This window comes from Schistocerca nitens, chromosome 7 (genome assembly GCF_023898315.1).
Source record: "Schistocerca nitens isolate TAMUIC-IGC-003100 chromosome 7, iqSchNite1.1, whole genome shotgun sequence".
Classification (NCBI taxonomy): domain Eukaryota; kingdom Metazoa; phylum Arthropoda; class Insecta; order Orthoptera; family Acrididae; genus Schistocerca; species Schistocerca nitens.
In genome coordinates this window covers 120,631,140-120,655,539 of record NC_064620.1, presented here as the reverse complement: position 1 = coordinate 120,655,539, position 24,400 = coordinate 120,631,140, and the positions used below count along the sequence as shown (strand labels likewise).

At 38.2% G+C, this 24,400-nt stretch overlaps 1 protein-coding gene across 1 annotated transcript in view; it reads left to right on the top strand.

Annotated features, from left to right (window-relative positions):
* The window catches only part of LOC126194772 (selenoprotein N-like), a 145,112-nt gene that overhangs the window by 31,385 nt on the left and 89,327 nt on the right, over nt 1-24,400 (top strand). The window contains exon 3 of the mRNA XM_049933061.1: nt 22,949-23,124. Coding sequence (XP_049789018.1) covers nt 22,949-23,124 — 176 coding nt within the window. The remainder of the gene's footprint in view (nt 1-22,948; nt 23,125-24,400) is intronic.

Sequence of the window (24,400 nt, the reverse complement as noted above, 5' to 3'; positions counted from 1 at the left end):
TCTGTTCTCATTAAGAGGGCTCTGTTTTACTACTTTTCCAACATCTTGCTAACCACAAGAAATAACAGCGATATTAGGAAAGTTGCCACTCACAATATAGCAGAGATGCTGAGTTGCAGATAGGCACAACAAAAGGACTGTCACAAATAAAGCTTTTGGCCCATAAGGCCTTCGTCAAACACACACACACACACACACACACACACACACACACACACACACACACACAAAGTACAGTCTCAGGCAACTGTAGCTGCAGTAGTCACACTGCTAGCAGCAGCACCAGTGCATGATGGGAGTGCTGAGTGGGTGGGGGTAAAGAGGAGACTGGGGTGGGGGGGGGGTGGAGGGATAATAGGATAGGGTGGCCGACAGTGCAGTGCTGCTGGGGAGCGTGCAGGGACGAGGTGTAGAGGGTAGGACAGCTAGGTGCAGTTGGGAGGTTAGATGGACGGCAGCGGAGAGGTGGGGAGGGTGTGGAAGGGTAGTGGAAAAGGAGAAAGTTAAGAGTGGGTGTGATGAGGGTTGTATGGTGCTAGAATGGGAATGGAGAGGCTGGTGGGTGAGGACAATGACTAACGAAGGTTGAGGCCAGAAGGATTATGGGAGCATAGGATATATTGCAGGGAAAGCTCCCACCTGCGCAGTTCAGGAAAGCTGGTGTTGGTGGGAAGGATCCATATGACACAGGCTGTAAAGCAGTCATTGAAATGAAGGATGTTGTGCTTGGCAGTGTGCTCAGCAACAGGGTTGTTTCTTGGCCACAGTTTGTCAGTGGCCATTCATCTTTTTGTAAGGTGACAGTAGAAACACATTCCATCCTGGATTTTCCACAAGAAATATTTTAATGGCTGGTATAGCAGTTCCATGCACACATTGTACCATGGATAAAAAGAAAAGGAAAAATAATTATTGGAGTATTGACGTTTTACCTGTTAGCACTCTTCTTCGGTTCTTAGGCAATGGCTGTACGTTGTTTTTGTGATGCTTTGCTAATGCATGGACTGCAGTGGTGGACTGCAGTTAATTCTGTGGAGGAAGATTATACAAGGCATGTTTCTTGAGTAAGTACCATTTTGAAATAAAAATAAAACAAGACTTTTTAACAATTTTATTTTTCTATGAAAGCCTGTACTTAACTAACTTTTCTACAGAATTCCCACCACTATGAAAGTACTTATCATATAGTACAACCAGCTTTGAATAGCATTCTCCTAGAAATGTGCTGCCTCAGCATAACTCGATGATTTAAACATTCTGTAACAGTTCCTTGAAACACACTTCTTGACACTTGAGGGAACTGTTGAAATCTTAAAGCATCTGTTTCATTCTCTTTCACTCATTTATGAACTTTTTGCACCAGTGTCAGTAATGACTGCAGATTGCCCACTTTTTCCTCATCATGCGCATTTTTGTATGACCATCTTTAAAAGCTCTTGCCCATTGCTGATAACTTTCAAGATGTGAGCTTTGTGTAATTGTTAATGACCTCCTTTGTTATGCACAATTGGAAGACTGTTAATTGTAGTAAAAGTTCATAGAGTAAAAAATATTGGCCAGGTCTAGTGGTAGTTTTAAAGAAAAAATACTTATCTTTTTTAAGAACTCCTAAAATCCGTTGCTTGAATTTCTTCTATCTGGAAACCAGATTCTCTTGTAGGTCTGAAATTGTAATAGGTTGATATGTTTCATCAAAAACAAATACAACAAACTGATTTGTATGTAATTTTCATTTTTAATTGTCCTAGATGCTTGCTGCCATCAATTACAATGTTCACCCAGCAAAGTGTATTTCATATGTACACAACTCGAACTTACAATTTGTCCAGTAACTGAGTACAACAGAAAAACTGTACATTCCTCCTTCCTTCCTGGAAGAAAAAAAAGAAAAAAACACTAACTCACACACAGTTAACGTTGTTCCAAAGTACATCAGTCACGATAGTCATACTAAGATCAAAACAAAGAACATTAAATCGAAAATAATTTACAGAAAATGAAATTCACTCAACAGCACAATAGAACAATTACAATAATATGTATTCACATAAACAAAAATTTATCTTTTTGTAGTGCAGTAATTTTATGAAATTTGATGTTTTTTTTAATCACAGGGGTTCAGTTTTGCAATATTTTTATAAAATAATTATTTTTTGTATTTTTGTTTTTAATTGGGCATTTTTAGTTTGTTGAATGAGTTTAATATTAAGTATCAGATTTTATATGTATTTCTAATTTTATAGGTGTCAGGGGAAATTTTATAATTGTTTTAGCACGACTACTACTACTACTACTATACAGTCGAAATTAAAACTTTTCAAATAAGTTTGAAAAAAGGATATGATTGTTAATTTGCAAATATACATGGTCCAGATGGCTTATTGCACATTACAAATTGTTACAGAATTTTTAAAGTACTGAAAGTTATGCTCAGGCAGCAGATTTCTATGAGAATGGTATTCAAAAGCTGGTTGTACAATACAATAAGTGCCTTAATATTGGTGGGAGCTATGCAGAAAAGTAGATTGAAGCATAGGTTTCCATGTAAAAATAAAATAGCTAAGAAAAGTCTTCTTATCGCCATATAGCGGAGATGCAGAGTCGCAGATAGGCACAACAAAAAGACTCTCACAATTAAAGCTTTCGGCCATTAAGGCCTTCATCAACAACAATAGATCCATATAAGAGCACACACACACACACACACACACACACACACACACACACACACACACACACATATATATATATATTTCTGCATGCATCCTAGTATGTAATGTCGTTTGTGTGTTGTAATAGTGGTGTTTATGGCTCTTCTTGCCATCCTAACACTTCCACTTTTCCACAGATATGTGGAATATGATGGATATGATAGGAAAAAAATGGAAATAAGCATTTGGCATCACTGGCCGGGAGGCTCCTTGCGGGGCAGGTCCAGCCGCCTTGATGCAGATCTTATTACATTTGACGCTACATTGGGTGACCTGCATGCTGGATGGGGACGAAATGATGATGAAGACAACACAACAAACCAGTCACTGAGTGGAGAAAATTCCCAACCCAGCCGGGAATCGAACCCAGGCCCGTAGGACGGCAATCTGTCACGCTGAACACTCAGCTATCAGAGCGGACATGGAATGTGATGGACTTCTGATAGATCGGAGGGATATTCACTGTCCTTTGAACTTGTGCACTTTGTCAACCCAGCCCTCATTGATCTAAATCATCAGTTTATATTCCATCTTTATGCAGTGATTGTGTAATCTTGGGAATATACAGCATAAATTATGTCCTCAATATTTCCTCTTGTGGTGTAATACGTCAGCACTGTTCCTTAGAACACACTCAGTGTTGTTCCATCTCATGCCTACGGTGCTCATTACAAGAATATTGATCATCCCTCTTTCCTTGCTTAGTCCAGGATTTCATAATTCCCAGGGTCAGCATGATCATGATGACTAAGATGCTGTCTTTCTGCACTTTCATCATCAACTTACTTGCACCACACTGTGGCTTTTCAGAGATCTAGTCTAGAGCCTGATTATCAAACTGCCCCATAAAATACTGACAAACAATGGACTTTAGACATTTAGCCATTTATAGGAATTATTGTACCACACACACACACACATACACACACACACATCCATCCGCACATACACAGACACAAGCAGACAGAATAATACTGCAGCAATAAAACATAAACGGGTGGAGGGGGGAAAACACTTAAATCACAAAGGAAATGCGCCATTCACAACAACAAAACGCAATGCACACACAAGCGTCTGCCAATGGCAATCATTACTTCTTAACAACTACTTCTTATCAATACTTAATAATAAAAAAAAACTGCTTCCGACAAGCGTGACGTCACAACTATTTACATTTGTTTCGTTTGAGCAGTTGCCAGCGGGTTCATCCGCTTGCGCAGTCGAGTCGCGTATGAGCAGAAACTTCTTCCGCCCCTGTCACCTTGAAGTGTGGCTGTTGGCTATATCAGCAGTACTAGCAACAAGCAGCCAGATGCTACCTGGAAATTTTTTTTCTGGCGCTCCCAAGCTACCAGTAACCAGTGTAGCGCATGCGCAGAACAGTCTGAGTTGTAGTGGGGAGAGCGGTAGTTCCACGTAACATGTGTTTGTTTACTGTTTAGTGATTTCTGGGGCCGGGAAATGTAGTCACATAATTACGGAAGGCTAGTTATTAGTTTCAGATTTCTGATTTTATTTCCATGTTTTTGGCAGTCAAGCATTAACCGTCTTGCCGAACAATGAAGTTCTTTTTGTCGATTTTGCTAAAGATATTTAGCTTTGGTTGATCTTTCCCGAAGAGACGGTTTATTTGAAACGAAATGTTCCATTCCACACAATTGCTTAGTTTCAACTGTTAGCTGAATTTAATTTGCACGTTTTCATTCTCGGGCACGTATGGCATTTTGCCATGATAAAGAACCAAACATGAGGTAATGCAGTACTGGTACTCCACGAAAATTTGCACCCGAAAACCACACTGAAAAGCTTAATACGAAGTTTTGGCCTACGCCTTTGTGAATGTGGACATACGAATGTGACTTTAAGCAGAATTATGCGTTTTAGTATAGTTTACTAAATGCTCTTGGAGTATCCTGTGCTGTCCTGTTTCGTTTATGACTTAATGTTAATGCTAGTACGAATATAATGACTTCCTTCGTCATCGTAGCTGCGCAGGCGCAGTAATGTATGTTTTTTGGCGCTCTCTGAGAACTGCTGATTGGAAAATATCGCGAAAGGTCGTTTGAAAAGCGTTACTTTCAAAGTAAATTTCATTTCACGCAAGATGAATTGTTACGTGTGAGTAGTGCTTTGAATTTTTAAATCATTTTGTAGTGGGTAATAAAAAAGAAAAAAAGAGAAGAAAAGAAAAGGTTGAAAATGTGGGAAGAAATGGTGAATAAAAAAGGGTTTTAAAATCGTTAATGACCGTGAAAAAAGGAAAAGAGTGAAATGCAAATCGGACTTCGTATTACAGAAAAGCTATCGGATTTCGTGATTCGGAAAAGATTGTTGGGGGTGGTCCTTGTGGCGTTTCTGAGCAAAAGTCAAACCAATTTCCACTACAAAAATTATTTGAAAGAGAACAGAGAATAACAAAATGTGATTAACAGGGGGAAATGGCGTAGATAAGAGTTCATTCTTTACCATGTTAGCATGTCTTCTCTCGTGCGGCGTCCAGGTCTTGGTCTCCAGAAATCTCCTGCTTCATTTCTGCGTGAAAAGTCGTAACTGCTCCGAAATCTTGCAATAAATTTCATTGTCCAGGAATTACTAATGTATACAAATTAAAACCATCTTGATATTGAATGCAATGTATTTTACGTTTCTGCTTCCATCCTCCAAATTTCATACAAGCTGCCACAATACGTCTGCACATCAATAAGTTTTTTTTGTCTTAATCCGACCAAGACTAGCTAATAAGTGAAGTTAAGCTTCCGCTCTCAAGAGACAAAAGCGGTTAGAAAATAAAGAGTTACAATTTTTGTACCTTCATTTTCTTACATATTTTCTCTGCCGTCGAGCGCTCATACAGCTGCGACTGTATAATTTATATCTGAGGGAACGAGTGTAGCGCGGCGAAATTCAAAGCCCCGCTACAATTTTCATTTAAAGCTTAACACTTTGAGGGACAGCCACTCAAGAAGAATTTCTAATCCAGAAGACCAGACATTTATGTCATTATTTAAAATTTTTCTGGTTCGTTTGTGTTATGTATCTTAAATTGTAACACACGGGAAAAAATCAAATATTATATGTGAAAGCTTAGCTTTACTTGTAGCTACACTATGCACATTAATTAAAACCATTAACTCTTCCAGTTTGTGTGTTCGCGCTACTTAACAGTTATGTTGCCATTGGCTAACTAGTAACTACATCAAGTGTCCGGTGCTCTGAATATTTGCTTTCATCGGCTGGCTACATCACGTGACATGATCTATGATTGGCTTACAAAAGAACATCGCAATCTCGACTACAATGCGTCTGAAACGAACTTCTTGTATTCGGTGGAATTCGAATGTGTGCTTTCGTAATACGAAAATATGCAGCGTATCATAATACGAAAATATGTAGCCTACATGTTGCTGCACCGGGAAGTACTATGCTGGTGTAGAAAACCTTAACCATTCAAAGGAATGATAAGTTTTACAGTTCCGAGGGAAAGTATACTGTCACTTAACACGGAAAACGCGTATATCTAACCTGGAAAAATCCCGATTTTTCTTTTTTTTTCTTTATCCGCAAATACACCATGTGCTAGCATATCAGCGGTCTTTCAGAAATCACTATAAAAACTGTTACCAACATTCCGCAAAGCATCAATTATCTGGATGATATAGTTGTAGTTGCAGCAAAAACTCAGAAGGACCATATATCAAATCTCCGGCCAGTACATTATTTTCAGTCTTTCTGAAAGCCAGGGTAAAATGTAATTTGTCAAAATAAAACTTCTTTCAGCGTTCTGTTTTGTAACATATAGTTCGCATGCAAAAAGGCACTGTGAATAAGATAGGAGAAGAAAATTTACTGACGCAAACATGCGTGAACGAGGTCAATGTAAATGTGCCGACCAAAAATTGTTTCGAAGTGTTTAGTAAAATAATACAAAACGATTCCCACGTTGTGAACTTCAATAACAGCAAACTATTTGTGCTTTCAGACAGCCATGGTCGTGGATTTGCGAGTACCTAAGCTAAAAGTACAACCAAAAGATATTCGTGTGCTATAGTGAAACCGGGAGCGGCGAAATTTAAAAAAAAAATAACTGCATCCGCAGAGGTAAAACTCCACGATAAAGACTTTGTTGCACTTACTGGAGGCGCAAACGACGTCTACAAAAATGAAACAGCGAGTGCGGCGCGTGATCTCAACAGTGTTTGAGAAATCTCACTTTACATTTGTAGTAATGGTCAATATTCCGCATCGCTATGATCTTGTAAGATAGTTGTGTGTTAATACGGAAATAAAAAGTGCCAACAAGCAGGTTGAAAAAATTTGCAGGCATTGTAAAACCATGAAATGTGTTGGTATAAGCAATATTGGATGTAGATTCCATATGCAACACGGACTTCAGCTGAATGGCGTGAGGAAAGAATATCTGGCAAACCTTATAACCAAGGAAATAAAAAACCACCAAAATAAATTCAAAACCATAATGATAACTGCATCGCCATCACCAGACTCCATAACGAAAGCACTTCTAAAAGAAGTAAAAGCATTAGAACCATCATCAGCACCAGCAAAGCATGTTAAAAAAAAAGAAAAAGACGAAGTGTTAACAGGAAGAACAGTGGACAGCGATTTGAACAAGAGAACTACAGTTCCTCATCATCCAAATATCTTTTTAACCGAAAACGAGAAAAATGAGAAGACTCAAAGTTCTCAAGAAAGCACAGCAATAGTGGCAGAAACATTTGAAGCGTCAGAAACAGCATCACCATCGTAACAACAACAGAAATGGCAGCATTAAGTACAGTAGCAGCAGCGAGAAGCATCTCGCCACAACCCAGTGTACAGGCGTGCCTGGAGAGGTTCAGGAAACCTGTCCTTCTCAAGGATTTTTGGTATCTTATCGGGACACGGCAATGAATATGACAGCACAAAACGTTAATAAATCTGTAACTAGTTCTCATCTTAGTCACCTGCAAATTTTAAGCCTAAATATTCAGTACCTTACAAATAAATCACTAGATCTTGACGTAGCAATAAATGGTGCAAACACTGACTGCATGTGCTCATGGAGCATTGGGTAATTTCCAAGAATGATTGCCTCTCCAAGTCACGGGGTCCAAACGATACATATCGAACGTGCATCCTAAGTCGATCACGCGACTCTGGTGGCGGGCATTATGAGTATGTTTACGGTGGTCTCTACAGCAACGACAAAAGAAGAGTGTTAAAAAAATACTTGTACAGTAATTACAAAGGAGAGAGCTTGCCTTATCCGTTTTCGGTGTCGTCATGTGAAAGTCCATGTGATGTGTACGCTACAATTCCCTTTTTGCCATTAATTCGGGAGGTGTGTAACTTAGAGCAGCTAAGGGAATGACGGAAAACAAATAACAGTGACGATCACAAATAATTAATCATAATGCCCGCTACCAGGGTCGCGTGATCGATTTAGAATCGCACGTTCAATATGTATCGTTTGGCCCCCGTGACTTCGAGAGGCAATCATTCTTGGAAATTACCGAGCATTGGTGCAGAAGTTTTGAACTAAGTAGCATTAATATTCATCCATATAAGTTGGCTAGTCAGTGTTGTAGAAAAAATGTCAAAAATGGAATTTTATGTATCTTTATTAAATCAAGTATCAGGTACAAAAGAAGTTGTGAAGCTGAATCATTGAGTGTGGAAAATCATTTTGAAGCAGCAGCTATATAGTCTTATGAAATACAGGGAAAAGTCATAGTTATAGCAATCTACAGACCACCTACTGGGAATACATACACACTCACTGATCAATTAGAAACACTGATTAACATTCTTTTTATTGAAAGAACCATCACAGTTGTCTGTGGGGATTTCAGCATAAATCTTATGTATGAAAGTGGGCTAAAAAATCAATTCCTAAATCTGTTATGTAGTTTCCATCTGTTTCCGCACATACACGAACCCACAAAAATAACATATAATACAAACAGTCTTATAGATAACATATTTTTAAATGTACGATCCACAGAAGTACAAGTAACAAATACTGATTTGGGATTATCAGGCCATAATGTTCTTGTCCTCAAAATTCATTCAGTACCACTGCAAGAAAAAATAGTGTACTTCATATATAAAAGAAAATTTTCCACTGAAAATTGTGTAGAATTTACAAATATCATAACTACTGAGTCCTTGGCAGAAGTGCTGTCTCTAACAGATACGAATGATGCATATAACACTTTTTATTCAATTTTCATTTGCTATTTCGAAATGAGCTTTCCAAAGAAGCTGTTAAGAATCACATCACAATACAAAGCCAAGTTCTTGGATCACAGTTCACATCTAAACTTCTTGTGATACTCTAAAGAGACTAAATTCGAAATTGAAGACAGATCCACAGTTCATAGAATGTATTAAGAATTGCAAGAGAGTATATAGGAAAGTAATTGCCAAGGCAAAATTTATGAGCAATGACAAATTGATAAGACAGTCCGATAACAAAACAAAAGCCATATGGGGTATTGTGAAGACTGAAACAGGAAAGAGATATGAAGACCAGGATAAACACACAGAAAATGTCAATATTAACAACAAGATTTGCCAAATTACATCAACAATTATTTCATAAATGCAACAACTTCATTAAGCTCAAAATTTACAAACCAAGAAAAAACAGAATTTCCAAAAGCTGCTTGTAGCATGGGGATAGACCCAACAGATGAACATGAAGTGTTCAAAGTAATAAAAAGCTTGAAACCTAAAATGTCAGCAGGAGTAGATGAGGTGCCTGTTTATATCATAACAATAACTGCTGCACAAATCGCAAGGGCCATGGCATACTTAGCCAACTTATCATTTAATGAAGGAATGTTTTGGAAAGAATGAAAACGTCAAAAGTCAAGCCGTTATTCAAAAACGGCAACAAGCATAAGGTAGAAAATATCGGCCAATATCCCTCCTTCCAGCATTTTCCAAAATGATACAAAAATTAATGAAGCACAGAATCAACAAATATCTAAATGACCGTGTTACTAAATAGAAATCAGCATGGCTTCCAGGCAGGTAAAAATACAGAAGCAGCACTAATGTGCTATGCTGAACAAATAATCAAAAATCTAGAAAAAGACAATAGCATAGTAGGAATAAATTTAGATCTCTCCAAAGCATTTGACAATGTCAATCATGGCATTCTTAAAAAAAAAAAACTGGAAGTATTAGGTATTCATGGGACAGGGAAAAAGTGGTTCACAAAACAGAACACAGATTGTAAGACTGATTTCAGATTACTCCAACCACAAAATAAATTTAGTATCAGTTGCAAAAAAGTGGAAATAGGAGCATTGCAAGGTAGTATTCTAGGTCCCTTATTGTTCCTTGTCTACATAAATGACATTCACACCTCAGATGGAGCAGCAAAGGCCATACTATTTGCAGATGACACTAGTGTGATAGGTGCACCAAAGCAAATGCTGTAAACAACTACTGATAAATTAATAAACAATGTTCACACTTGGTTCAATGCAAACTGGTTCACATTGAATGCAAATAAAACAAATTATATACTGTTTGGGAAAATATGTCAAAATGTAAATCTCGATCTGTTGTTGGGTGACAAGGCCATAGAGTGGCATCATCAGAATTGCTGGGGATTCATGTAGATGAAAGTCTGAATTTTAATGACCATGTCATGAAACTTGTGCAGAAACTTAACTCAGCCTGTTTTGCTCTTAGAATTATTGCAAATTTTTGTAGTGCAGAGGGTTCCAAGATGGCATATTTTGGCTGTTTTCAGTCAATTTTGTATGCATTATTCTTTGCACTACTTAATGTAAAATTTTTCATGCTCCTTTTCCATAAATTTACATGTACTTTTGGACATCATCCATACAATATTCATTGTCTACAGATGGATAAATAAATAAAATAAAAATAACAAATTATGCTCAATGTATCTCCCAAATTATGATAGGCTATCTGTTGAATCAGCTGCTGAGGAAAGAGACGGCTTTCCAGTAGTCCACAGTGTGTCACCAAGCTTTTCGTAAATGACAGCAATGCCTCCAAACTGCCCCATGCCTGACCTTGTAACAGCCTCACTTACCACTTTTGTTAGTCACGGATGCATCACCATACTGCATTGGGGCCATTCTGTACCCAAGAGTCTGAATGGTTCGCTATGGCATATCGTGTTTGTCTCTTAAGACAATGACCATAGCGCAAGAAAATTATTTACAGATAGAGGAGGAAGCATTAGCAATTATATTTGATATCCAGAGGTACCACATTTCCCTGTCTGGCAACAAATTTCATCTGGTACAGATTGTAGGCCACTGTCATCCATAGAATAGAATAGAATAATTTTATTGTTGTTAGGCCATTAAGGAAATAGACAAAGTCATACATATAATACAATATAATTCGTGTTGCAATAGAACAATAGGTTTGTTATTACAGTGTAATATTACAATTGATGAAATCCTACAAAGTCATACATATAATACAATATAACTCATGTTGCAAAAGAACAATAGGTTTGTTATTACAGTGTAATATTACGATTGGTGAAATCCTACAAAATCATACTTATAATGCTATGTAATTCCTGTTCCAAAGAGTAATTGCTTTGTTATTACAGTATAACATTACAATTGATGAAATCCTTTGTCGTAGAATGAGTGGGCAACTAACCAGTCATACAGTGCTTGTTTGAACGGTTGCTCTGGTAAATCTTGCATAGGTAGTGGAAGTTTATTAAATATCATATTTGGTGTTCAGTCTAAATTGCCTCAACAGACATCCAACTTTGGTCTCTTTTCTTATCAAATTACTGTATTTGATTCATTATCATATGCCAGTTCAGCGCATGAATGCCAACATGCTGTCGAGATCCCCTACAGGTCCAGAGAAGGAATTTGATAAACAATACTGTTTGTTTCCACACTGATTCATAATTAGAACATTCAGTGTAAAAGTTTACTGTCACTTCCAGAGATGCTGCAGCAATCACACAAGGATTCACTCGAGATAGGTTTACCAGTTCATGCAAACCAGCTGTCCTGATAGGTTTACCAGTTCGTGCAAACCAGATGTCCTTTGACAGGTGTCATGTTGTTGAATCAGGATGACTGCCATTGTAGAATAGTGATCACCAAGGTTCTGCCTTCCCATTTTGCATCAGTGCCACTGGGGCATTTCAAAACAAAGAATCTTGCCCAGTGATAAGTGTGTTCGTCACTTGTTAAAAAAGATATTGCACAAGTTGCTCAAAAATTTCGGACTTGTCTGTTGCAGTAAACAGCAGTGCCCCAAACCTATCATAATGATATACACCTACCTTGCCACAGAACTGGGTACATTTACAAGCCTATACTATGAGATCTTGTGACTGATTTTGATAGATGTATGTTCTCATTTCCCATAAGTAATAAAATTCAGCTGACTATGATGGAAAATACCACTAATGTCCTCACAGGTGTCCCAAGCTCTTCTTTCACAGATAATGGTTTACAGTTTACTTCTGAACATTTTCGGCAGTTTTGCAGTCGAAACGGAATTAATCACGTCACCACACCTCCCTTTCTGACTGCATCTAAAGATATGGCAGAACATTATGAGTGTTTTAAGTTGCAGAAGGGGTAAAATCGTGATGTCCACCTCTATCGATTCTGCACTGATCTCCATTTTATTGTTGTACTGGACAACACTGTTCCAAAATCAAAGCCTGCAAGACCTGTTAGATGGATGCCTTCATCATTCCTTGCTAGATTTGTTGCAGCCTCCATCAGTGCAAGAATAAAAGAAGAAGCTATTCATCTTTTAAGGTAGAAGTATCTGTTGGGGCACGTGTGTTGTAACACACCTTTTATATGGTGTAACAAATAAACGAACTTCCAAATTTCAGTGGTTCAGTATTCAGATTCGTTATTGTAATACAGTTCATATGAAGACATGTTCACTTTAACTCATCGTATGATAGATTTATTGTCTTCTTAAAGGATGATAAATGTTGGCCCAGGTTTTGAATTACAAAGAAGTTACAGTTATCATTATTAAATTAAGTGGACCGTGAAAGTAGCATCAGTTATAAAATAATTTTCATGGAGTTCTCTGTCCTGTATTTTTCCTTAAAAATAATCTTCTAAATGGAAGTATATCTTGTTTTCTCAACAGTTACAGTAGAACAGAAAATAAACACTCAGCTGCCTGCTATTAACTACTAACTCTTAGCTGCAAGCATGAACTACTTTACACCAAGCATGGCATAAGCAGAAGTATCGTCCAAACAATGCATTCTTTTTCAATAGTTGTTGCAGCACAGTTTATTGTACAATTAATCATCATAAGCAAAACAGAAGAATAAGATTCATATAGTTAGCAAACAAATTATTTCTTTGTAAAATTTACGTAAAAATATAAAAGTTAAAGAAAAAGTTATTACAGATTGTGGTGTAAGTTTTATATAATTTTCTTTTCAAATTACTACCTATCAAAATTGTTTGATCTGTAACAAACGAATTCAAAAGCTCAAATTTGCACTGCTTATATTTGAAAATTAATTTAATATATTTCTATTTTTCTACTGTAGCTGTTGATACCTGATGATATGGATAGGTACTTGTAAAGTATTGAGCCCCTCTACAGTAGTAGTTGATACCTAATGGTATTTATAGTCTATTGATTAAATAATAATTTAAGGAAAAATAATTATGATATAAATTTGCTGGCACTGCCCAAAATGTGCAACAATAGTGAGTTCGAGCGGGAGCGTGTACCTCAGCTAATTTACACACAGTGATGCACATTCCAGTCATTCAGTCTTATGATTTTTCGTATACACAAAAAATCTGTGACATATAATATTGGATTATTAGATGATAGATCTTAGAGCCTTGAAGTTATTTACCTTCTCTTCTTCTTTGAAGATAATGTCATGGCGTCCAGCTTGCTCTGCTTAATTTCTTGCTTCTCTTAAGTATTACAGATACCGATAATGTAGATAGATCCGGCGAAATAAGAAACTAGTAAATGAAGTAGACTTTGTACTATAGGAATTAATGTATTTCTCATTGTTAGTGAGATAAACAGAAATCTGTCCTCATGATTAATCAAAGGCTGGCACACTTTTTCTTCAAGTGAGCTCTCTTTCCTGGTTATCTTGGGCAGTGATTTTTCCCACTCATCAAATTCTTTCATTTAAACATCAGTTCAGTAGGTGTAAAATCAATTGAAATGTGTGGTTGATTTGTTGTACTGGTGAGACAAATTCAACCCATTTCGTGTGCTTCTGGGGTATGTAGGTGCACATAAACCTGCTAAATTCTTTGAATGTCCTTTGTATTGGGCTTCCCTCGAGGTGAAATCTGGATACTAATATATGTTTTATCTTGTTTGTGTTAATTTATTGCTTCCTTCTGTTGCCTACAAAGTGCTATGTGTTTTCCATTAACAATATCTGCTGCCCCACTCCCAGGAGATAATCCTCCTAGTAATAAAACCTGCAGTCATAGATCGAACTGCATATAACTTAACATATTTTGTGAAAACATCATACAAGGCAATAACATTTGATGCCTCCCTTCGCTTGGAGGGTAGGATCTGGTAACATCCAAGGACATTAATTCTAAAGCTTTGTTGGCACTATAAGATATGGTTAAATCAACTCAAACTTGTTTGAGTGCTTCATCTTTTGGCAAGTAACACACTCCTGAATTACTTGGAGACCTCTTCTCCATAAGTTGGGAAAACAGCAGTACATATTTATCTTATTGGTGCATTTGGAAACCCCATAGTGACCCCGTACATTGAGTGTACGAAATTAAATCATCTACGTAACTTTCTGGTACACACAGACACCACTGTTTTTAATTCGGTGTACACCAATGAAACAGGACGCCCTTATATATAGTATATAATTTCTTCAAATTCTTATTGTTATTTTTAGATAGTTCTAATCTTACCCATCTCCATCACAGATGCAATAGCTCCAAACCCTTAAACGTCTTTATGTAATATGGTTGCTGTGTCTTGTCCTGTATGAGCAGAACCCTAATTTGAGGAATCTGTTCAGTGAATTCTAAGAATTCGTCGAGCCCTTGAGGTAACCTTGACAAGGTGTGTGAGATTATGTTTCGTTTACCCTGGATGTATACAATTTCAAAACTCAACTCCTGCAAGTACATGTACCACCTGGCTAACCTTTGGTATAATAATTCACATGTCAACAAAAAAGAAAGTGCTTGATGATCACAGTAGGCTTTGGTGTGCTTGTGTCCATAAGTAGTAATCATATTTCTTAAATGTCCTTATAACCCCGAGAACCGCAAGCTCTGTCACGGAATATGACCACTCTGATTCAGAAAGTGTTTGACTAGCAAAACTGATTATCTTAAGTGTCAGTTCCCCTTCATCTTCAATTATCTGAAATAAGCAAGCGCCTAATCCCTGTGACTATACATCCATACTCAAGCAAAAATCCTGTGACATGTCAGGGTGGTGTAGTATGCTTACATGTAGTAATGCTTCCTTTATTTTGTCAAAGTCTGCTTGATACTGATCAGTCCATATCCATGGATTGTTCTTCCTCAAAATATTAACCAATGCATCACTATTCAATAACTGATCTGGAATGGATTTCCTAAAAATGAGACCAAACACAAATGTGCCTTGAGCTGGCTTATTTTTCCTGTGACAGTGGGAAATGTTTGATCATGTCAAGTTTTCCTGGAGCAGATAGTATACCCTGTGGTGAGATAATGTGACCCAGGTGATTTGACCTTTTCTTTTCCAAACTCCAACTTCGTTATTCTGCAGTTTGATATAATACCTGTGCCAAAAACCTCACATCTTCTTCCCATGTGGAAGTAGTAATTAACAGGTTAGGGTGGCTCTACTGAGGAGTTCTGGTCCCAAAACTGTGTCCAATGCAGAAATGAAAACACCCGTACTCACGTTCAAGGCGAACGGTAAAAGACAAAATTCATACCTTCTGCGCCCTTACACAAAGGTTGTGTACTTCCTACTATCTTCATGTAATGCTGTTTATCAATATATGTCTTTAAATCAATCATAGTGAGAAATTTAACATTGTGAAATTTCAGTAACTGTTCTTCAAGGTTGTCAGTGTGTGTCCTGACAGGAGCAATGTTTTAGTTTGTACTTTGAACATCAAGCACAAGCCTGATACTGTCATTGGGTATGGCAATGGCTATGGCAGGGCTACAGAATGTGGAATAAGAGGGTTGTTCAATCTTCCAATTTATCATCCTTTCAATTTCTTTCCTCACAGCTTCTCTTTTTGCCCAAGGAATTGGATATGAAGAAAAGTAGAATGTCTTGTGTGGGTAAATGTCCATTTTGTACTCATAACCATTTATTACCCCAGGACACCTTGTAAATACTTGCGCATACCAAAGTATTACTTCTTGTAAATGCTCCTTCTGATTCTCTGACAAACAAGCAGATTCACTTACCTTGATTTGGACAGTCTCCAGATTCATGACTTCTTCAGACAGCTGCTAACCCTTTTGTGTATCAAGAAACCATATGTTTTGATATGAAAATCATACTCTGATATCAGTACTCAGTGAGAGTATATTTTCAGTTGTGCTGGTTTTAATTAAATTTACTGTTAACCTCTGTTTGTTGACTGTAAAGAAACATTTACCTTGCCCTATGTCAACTGTACTTCGTATTGTCTAAAGGTATCAATTCGAATAAGATAGTTTACTAAAAGTTTTTCCACTACCAGAAAATACACCTCAGAAAAAAATTGCTGACAGTAATGCGTATTAATGCCTGAAGTTTAACTTCTTTTGACTTGCTCTCCACTGCGGTCAGAATATGACAGTTCTGCATTGGAAATGCTGACATACAACATAGTCTTTGCAGCTCACTAGAGAGACCTTGTGATAGTACATTTGTTGATGCACATGTGTCAAGTACCATAGGTACAACTAGATCACATATCTGGGCACCAATTACAGCTTGCAGTGACACCTCATTATCTGTGTCTAAGTTGTTTACATCTTCCCAAAACTGTTGTTCTTTCGTATCTACCCCTTGGTCATATCTGAGAAAGTAATTTGGAATAAACTGCATGTGCCCACCCTTTTTAACGGTCTGCGAATGGAGGCTTATCACCACCTGTTTGAGTTTTCCTGATTGGTTGGGGAGGGGTTAGCCTCTTGATTGTGAGTAACTTAAACTGTCTGAATGTTGTGGGTTTGACCCCGCCAGTCCGTCGAGTATTGCCCTTGAATTAAATTCTCCTTGACCTTGACACCCACTGGATACATAATTGTTATTCCATTAATTGTAATTGCCATATGGAGGACTGCCAGGTGGTCAATTTGCAGTTGGTTCCTGCCATTTGCTGTATTGATTATTGCCACCTGCTGAGGGTGCAATGTGATGTTGTTGACTACAGCCCCTATGTTCAGTATGAACCGGTCTATTGTAATTCTGTTCGTGATTTCCTTTGAAACCTCATTTGTGCTTTTGGTTTCCGCTGCTACCATAATTGTTTCATGTATTATTATTGTTGTTGCACAGGGCATCTGGGTCCCAATTGAGTTGGTTATTACCACTGTTGTCATTCTGCTGTTGACTATTTTGCATAGACACACACTGTGTATTAATGATCTGTGGTTGCAACATCCTCTTTTCATACACACACCAAGAAAAGTTTTGCATCACCTCGGTTTTTTATTGCTCATGAAAACCATACATGCATGTTGTACCACCATATAGCGAGATCTTCAGAGGTGGTGGTCCAGATTTCTGTACACACCAGTACTTCTGATACCCAGTATCACATCCTCTTGCACTGATGCGTGCCTGTATTCATCGTGGCATACTATCCACAAGTTCATCAAAGCACTGTTGGTCCAGATTGTTCCCCTCAACGCCAATTCGGCGTAGATCCCTCAAAGTGGTTGTTGGGTCACATCGTCCATAAACAGCCCTTTTCAATCTATCCCAGGGATGTTTGATGGGGTTCACGTCTGGAGCACATGCTGGCCACTCCAGTTGAGCGATGTCATTATTGTGAGAGAAGTCATTCACAAGATGTGCATGATGGGGGTTTGAATTGTCATCCATGAAGATGAATGCCTCACCACTATGCTGCCGATAGGGTTGCACTATTGGTCGGAGGATGGTATTCACATATCATACAGCCATTAGGGTGCCTTCCATGACCACTAGTGGCATGCATCATCCCCACATAATACCACCTCAAAACAGCAGGGAACCTCCACCTTGCTGCACTCGCTGAACAGTGTGCCTGAGGTGTTCAGCCTGACTGGGTTGCCTCCAAACACGTCTCCAACAATTGTCTGGTTGAAGGCATATGTGACACTTATCGGTGAAGAGAACATGATGCCAATGCTGAGTGGTCCATTTGGCTTGTTGTTGGAGCCATCTGTATTGCACTGCATGGTGTTTTGGTTGCAAAGATGGACCTCACCATGGACGTCGGGAGTGAAGTTACGCATCATGAAGCCTATTGTGCACAGTTTGAGTCATAACACAATATGCTGTGGCTGCATGAAAAGCATTATTCAACATGGTGGCATTGCTATCAGGGTTTATCCGAGCCATAATCTGTAGGTAGCAGTCATCCACTGCAGTAACAGCCCTTGGGTGGCCTGAGTGAGGCATGTCATCGACAGTTCCTGACTCTCCGTACCTCCTCCATGTCCGAACTACACCACTTTGGTTCACTCCAAGACACCTGGACAATTCCCTTGTTGAGAGCCCTTCCTAGCACAAAGTAACAATGTGGGTGCGATTGAACCGCGGTATTGACCGTCTAGGCATGGTTGAACTACAGACAACACGAGCCGTGTACCTCCTTCCTGGTGGAATGACTGGAACTGATCGGCTGTCAGTCCCCCTCCATCTAATAGGCACTGCTCATGCATGGTTGTTTACATCTTTGGCAGGTTTAGTGACATTTCTGAACAGTCAAAGGGACTGTGTCTGTGATACAATATCCACAGTCAGTGTCTATCTTCAGGAGTTCTGGGAACTGGGGTGATGCAAAACTTTTTTTGATGTGTGTACATTAGATCAGTAGAGTCAAGTATGGATAAGAACTACTCTATATAATTTTCATGTGTAGTGATCAACTTTTCCCTGTTGTGTGTCGGAGGGAACTTTTCAGTATTTTCAGTACATTCACATGGGAAACTGGGTGTGCCCAATACCTGTTTTAGTTTAAGTATTTTTCTAAATACTTCCTCAGTCCTCCATGGTGACTGGTTGAAAAACTCTTGATGTAGCCTCTGTTGGACTGCTGTGGACCAATTTTTGTCCAAAAAAGCCCGTTCAAATTGCTCATAGGTATGGCATCTCTCAGCCATACCTGTTGCCTACATTAAAACATTGCACTGTGTGTACCCCACAATAAACCATATCCTCTGTGCTTCTGTCCGATTGTGGCATAACACATTGTGAAAAGCTCTGATAAACACAATGGAGTTCGTCCTCTTACCCTCTGTTGTAAAAATCGGAAATTCCCTATGACGGAACAGATACTTGTCAGCTAATAATGTAGGCAAACATGCAGTATTGTCTGTTGCCACCATGCAATTACTTGGCTGCACATGATTACACTCTGGTTATGTTTGCACTACTGGTATTGACATTGGCAGTGCCTGTTGCATTTTGTAATTCCTTTATTTTCCGTCTGAAGGGCTGGTAGCAAATGATTAATGTCCTGCCCAACTGCACCTGATTGCTAGCTATTGGTGTCTCTCTTGTGACATTCAAAACATTAATTAGACTGCTCTGCAACTTCTCATTTGCTGCCTTTAAGCCAGTCTCAGTCTTAGCAGTCAATTCATTTTCCCTTTCCTTTACTACCTCTTAAACTGCCTCGACATAAGTCTTATGTTTTTGTATGACCTTCTGTGTGAGGGTCATACCATTATCTAGCATTTCCGCTTTGGCTTTGTCCTTTAAGTTCTTTACCTCCTATTTGTTTGTTTCTTGTACTTTCTTTATAAACTTAGTGCCAAGATCTAAATTACTCAATTTTACCGACAGATCCTGCACTTCTTTGGGGCAAATCTCTACATAAAGATTGCAACTCATTAACAGTACCTGTCATAGTTTCTAAATTTTTATAAATTTCCTACTGGACCTCTTGTGTATGTGTCTGCACATTACTCATGGTCTTTAGCATATATACCATTTCCTCTTGTGCCTTGTCTATAGATAACACTTTTTGGTCTAGGTTGTTTCTCCTGAGACAAATCAGTTAATATCTTCTTCATACCTGCAAATTTGCATGTTAAATCTGTAGAAAGATCAGTGCATGGATTTTGACCTAAATTATCAAACCATTGTGATAGGTCATTCTTAAAACCATCAAATGTTTGCTTTTGTTACTTTTTAAAATAACAGAATTTTTTATCCATTTTTTTGGTTTGCTGTGTAGAAAAATTATTAAATAAATTCTTCGTTAGGTCAATGAGACCTTTTTACATGCCCTGCATTGATGAGGCAATAGTGTCTTGTGCACCTACCATGTCTTGTTCTGCCACATTTGCAACAAGTTGTCATGAATTGGAGAAATGGAAATTTACTGATTCTGCACTAGCATGCCTTTCTCTGGCTTTATACGAGAAAATGCTTCTTTGTGAGATTTGGAAATTAGTCTCATCTACCATGTGCTTGGTAGGACCATGAGGTAACATATTACTGTCATCAGCATAAATTTAATTTGTGCAATATTCTCTGCTGTCTTAGATATGATTGTCATTTTTAGTGTCACTTTCATTTGTCGTTGCACTCATTGCAGTGACATTTTGTATCTCTGCACTATTTTTATTAGTCAGCACAACCTTGTTAACTGGTTCCACTTTGTAAATCTCTTTTTAAGTTATAAATATGAAATAAAATTGAATTTTAATCTTAAAACTTATTATGAGAATTTTCCCAATCAGTACATGATGTATTCTATGCCAGTATGGCATATCGTTGTTGCTATTTACAATTTTTGTATCCACATTCCATAAAATCAAAATAATGTTAACCCAAATCTCTATCGCTCTAAAAAAATGTTTCAAATTTATGACTGGGTAGGGTAATGTACTGCTACTACTTTTGATGGAGGCTTTACCAAGCGCAGTCATGCAAGCTCTAAGTTGGAGTTTGTTCCTATCTTATAGATGATTTTCGTAACTGTTGTTGATACAATTCTTCTGGTTAATCATTTGTAATTGATGCATACCATATGGTGCTTGCCCTTGGTTTTCTCTCGGCAATGTTACTCCAATCATGAAACAAAGTAAATGAAAAACATCTAGTACAGCAGAGTGTTACTAAACATGTTTTATATAATTTAATTATTGCACCTGTCTAATCTCTCTGACACCATCTAGGGAACATTCACCAGTTCTACTGATTAATTATAATTTCAAGAATAATAATTATGATTGAAATTTGCTGGCACTGCACAAGAGGCATACTAATAGTGAGTTCACTCAGGAGTGTGTGTCTCAGATAAATTATGCACAGCAATGCACACTTCATTCTGTCAGGCATATGATTTTTCACATAGACAAACAATCTGTAACATATACTATTGAATTATTTTATAATAGTTCTTCAAGCTTTGAACTTATTTACCTCCTCTTCTTCGTTGAAGACAGTGTTAAGGCGTCCAGTTTGCTCTGTTTAAATTACTTGCTTCTCTGAAGTATTACATATAATGCAGATAGATCAGGTGAAATAAGGAACTAGTAAATGAAGCTGACTTTGTACTATAGGAATTCACAATATTAGTGAAGCAAACAGAAATCCATACCCTCTCTATCATGGATGGGAAAAGACAGACAGTACAAGATTGATGAAACATGTGATAGGAGTTTTTAGCAGAATAAGACAATTAATGTTCTTTATCTTTTCTTGCCAACTCCACCGACCTGATTGCTGCGGGCATACAACATTTTAATCTTTGTCGTAAACTACTTAGGCGAATGACTGGATAAAAATAGAAGGAAAAATAAAACATATACCAACATATAAAAACCAGCATAAGTTCCAATACAGTAGGGACATGCAATAAAGTCCAGTGTCTTATAGCACAATGTCCGAACATGTGCCTGGCTACCTGCATGACTTCAACAATACCCAGCAAGGCTGCCAGCTGGTCCTTGTGGCCACACCCAGAGACGTCCTTCACCAGCATAGGAACCAGTTCTGTTAGCATCATCTGGAACAAGCTCTGCCTCCACATCTGCCACACCAGCAGGGGCAGCCCAGCTCACCCACTCCAAGGACTCACAGAAGCAGACACAAAGTCCATTTGTAAGCAATGACATTCCAGGTGGTGGATGCTCGATATTCCTGGTTCTCCAGCCATTGTTGATAACCCCCAATGGATATGGATCCAAATGTCACACAGGAGGAACTCCAGTCCGTGTTGCTTATGATGTCAGACCCACAGCCCACTAGCAGGAAGTTGTGAGTCTGGCCCGACATCGCCTCCTCCAGGTCCATTGCTGGACCCAGGAGTGGCTCTTCTACACCACCAGCTTCAGGAGCAGTTTTCACAGCAGGTTGTACTGCTCCCATCACACTCTCCCTTACACTTGCTAGGATGGTTCCAGCACTAAGGCCAATTCCAGGGAGGAGGTATATTGTGATCCTGCTGGACATACTGCCAGATCAATCAGTATAATTATGTGTACATCTGATGAGGTCACTGAGGACTGCACAGAGTGATACATTCCCAGTGCTACACTTCATGGATAAACAAGAGCAGCTAATCTAAGGACTACTGCGACCTGTCTAGGCCTCACTTGTCGCAGCTGGCTGATGTGTGCTACACACTCTCTGGTGGACTTAGCAATGCTTGGCTATTTATGGGCACTGATTTGAAGTGTTGCAGTCTTTGTTTAATGGGATATTGTGCCTACCATAAGTGCAATGATAGTGTGTTTGTGTATTGAGGGTGGTAGGATGCTGGTAGGCATAAGCAACAAATCTTGAACTTCAGCAAGTTCAAAATAAAATGATAAACATGTTTTGTTGGACAATAATTCTGCAGATTAACAGATCATCTTCAATCAAGGTTTAATAATTCATGTTGCCTATATATCCAGTAACTGTGTTAATTGTGAATATACCTCTATTTTTACAGCACATATGCAATTATTTTTCTTGAATAGACACTAAGCAGATAAGACGCAGCAGCAGCAACTATTGAAGTAAAATACAACAGACACTCACATCAAAAATATCATTGGTTTCAGGTTGCAAGCGTGGCAGTGAAAGGTCTTCTAGATTGGCGTGAACCAGCAAGACCCCAAGCAAGTTATTCTCATGAAATTTTTGCAAATTTTATGAAAAGCAGAAGCAATGAAGTTGGCACCATATGGTACATGATTCAGCCTGACACTGGTTCATCATATGAAAATAAATTTTCCAAGTAAGATATTAGGAGTAAGAAATTGCATATGCAGCTCAACAGCAAACTTCAGTGTATATTAACAATGTCCAAGATAGAAGAGGAACTACACACACACACAGAAACAAGTGTAGGATGAGGATAGCTGATAAAGTTCGGCATTTTAAGTGTCAGAGTTTAAATTGACTTCTTTATCAGGAAAATAAGAAACATTAAATAAATTCTTGTACTGTATGAAACTGGATACAGAAGGAGCAAGATCTACAGAAGCTGAAGGAAAAAAAAATTGTGGTATTGGATCAGGAGAGGGAGAAAAAGTGATGCCAGGAGGGACTTCATAAGTAATATTGTTTCAGATGTCATAGCAAAGGTAAAGTTAATCTGTGTCATAAATTAGGCCTCAAGGAGCAGGATAGGAACCAAAAGTGATAAAATTTGGATAGCCAGCCCCTTTTCTCTCTGTTTTAAGGATGAGTGGCTTTTTCTTGCCTCCGGCAGCTGTATGTCTTACTCTTTCTTTCTCATTTAAGGAAAGAGTCATCAGAAAGTTAAACCAGGAATTGTTCTGTTTAAATTATGTATTGTTCAGTTTCTCCCCTTTTTGTCAGATATTAAGAGTAGGGCTACTGTTGTTTGTTTTATTGACAGTTTGCACAGAAAATGTTAATACCAGAAAGTAATAGAAATGTGTAAAGTGACTAATCTAAGTTTTATATGCAAAAAGGTGAAAAAATCCAGAGCTTTCAGAACAATAGTACGTTTATTTGGAGAAAGGCAGTGGAAGATGGGACAACATACCGTGTAACATAATGACTGAGGCTTAGCAAAGAGATGGAAGGGGAGGGAGCAAAGACTAGAAAACTAAAAAAGAAACAAAAAGACAAAATGGCAGGGAAAGGGGGAGGCAAGCAGCAGATAAAACAGTGGGGGTCCAGGGTGGATGTACTGTACTGAGATGAGTAACAAAGGTAGTGTGCTAGTAGACCATGTACCACAGTTTCTGTGCACTGTTGGTACGTATCCACTAACTCATATTGGCAAGTTTGTAATTGTTCTGCAAACATATAGAACAGGCATATATGAGCTGGTACACTGGATGGACTGAATCATATAGAATGGACCAGAATAACTAGTGATAACAGTGCAGGGGACAAATACAAATACAGATGTTTTATTTCACCTTTGAGCATCTTTACATGCAATCAGTGTCATCAAAGTTAACACAGTAATAATAATAGTGATGATGATGATGATACAAACTTGGGTAAATGTCATTAAGCATAAGAAAATAATGCAA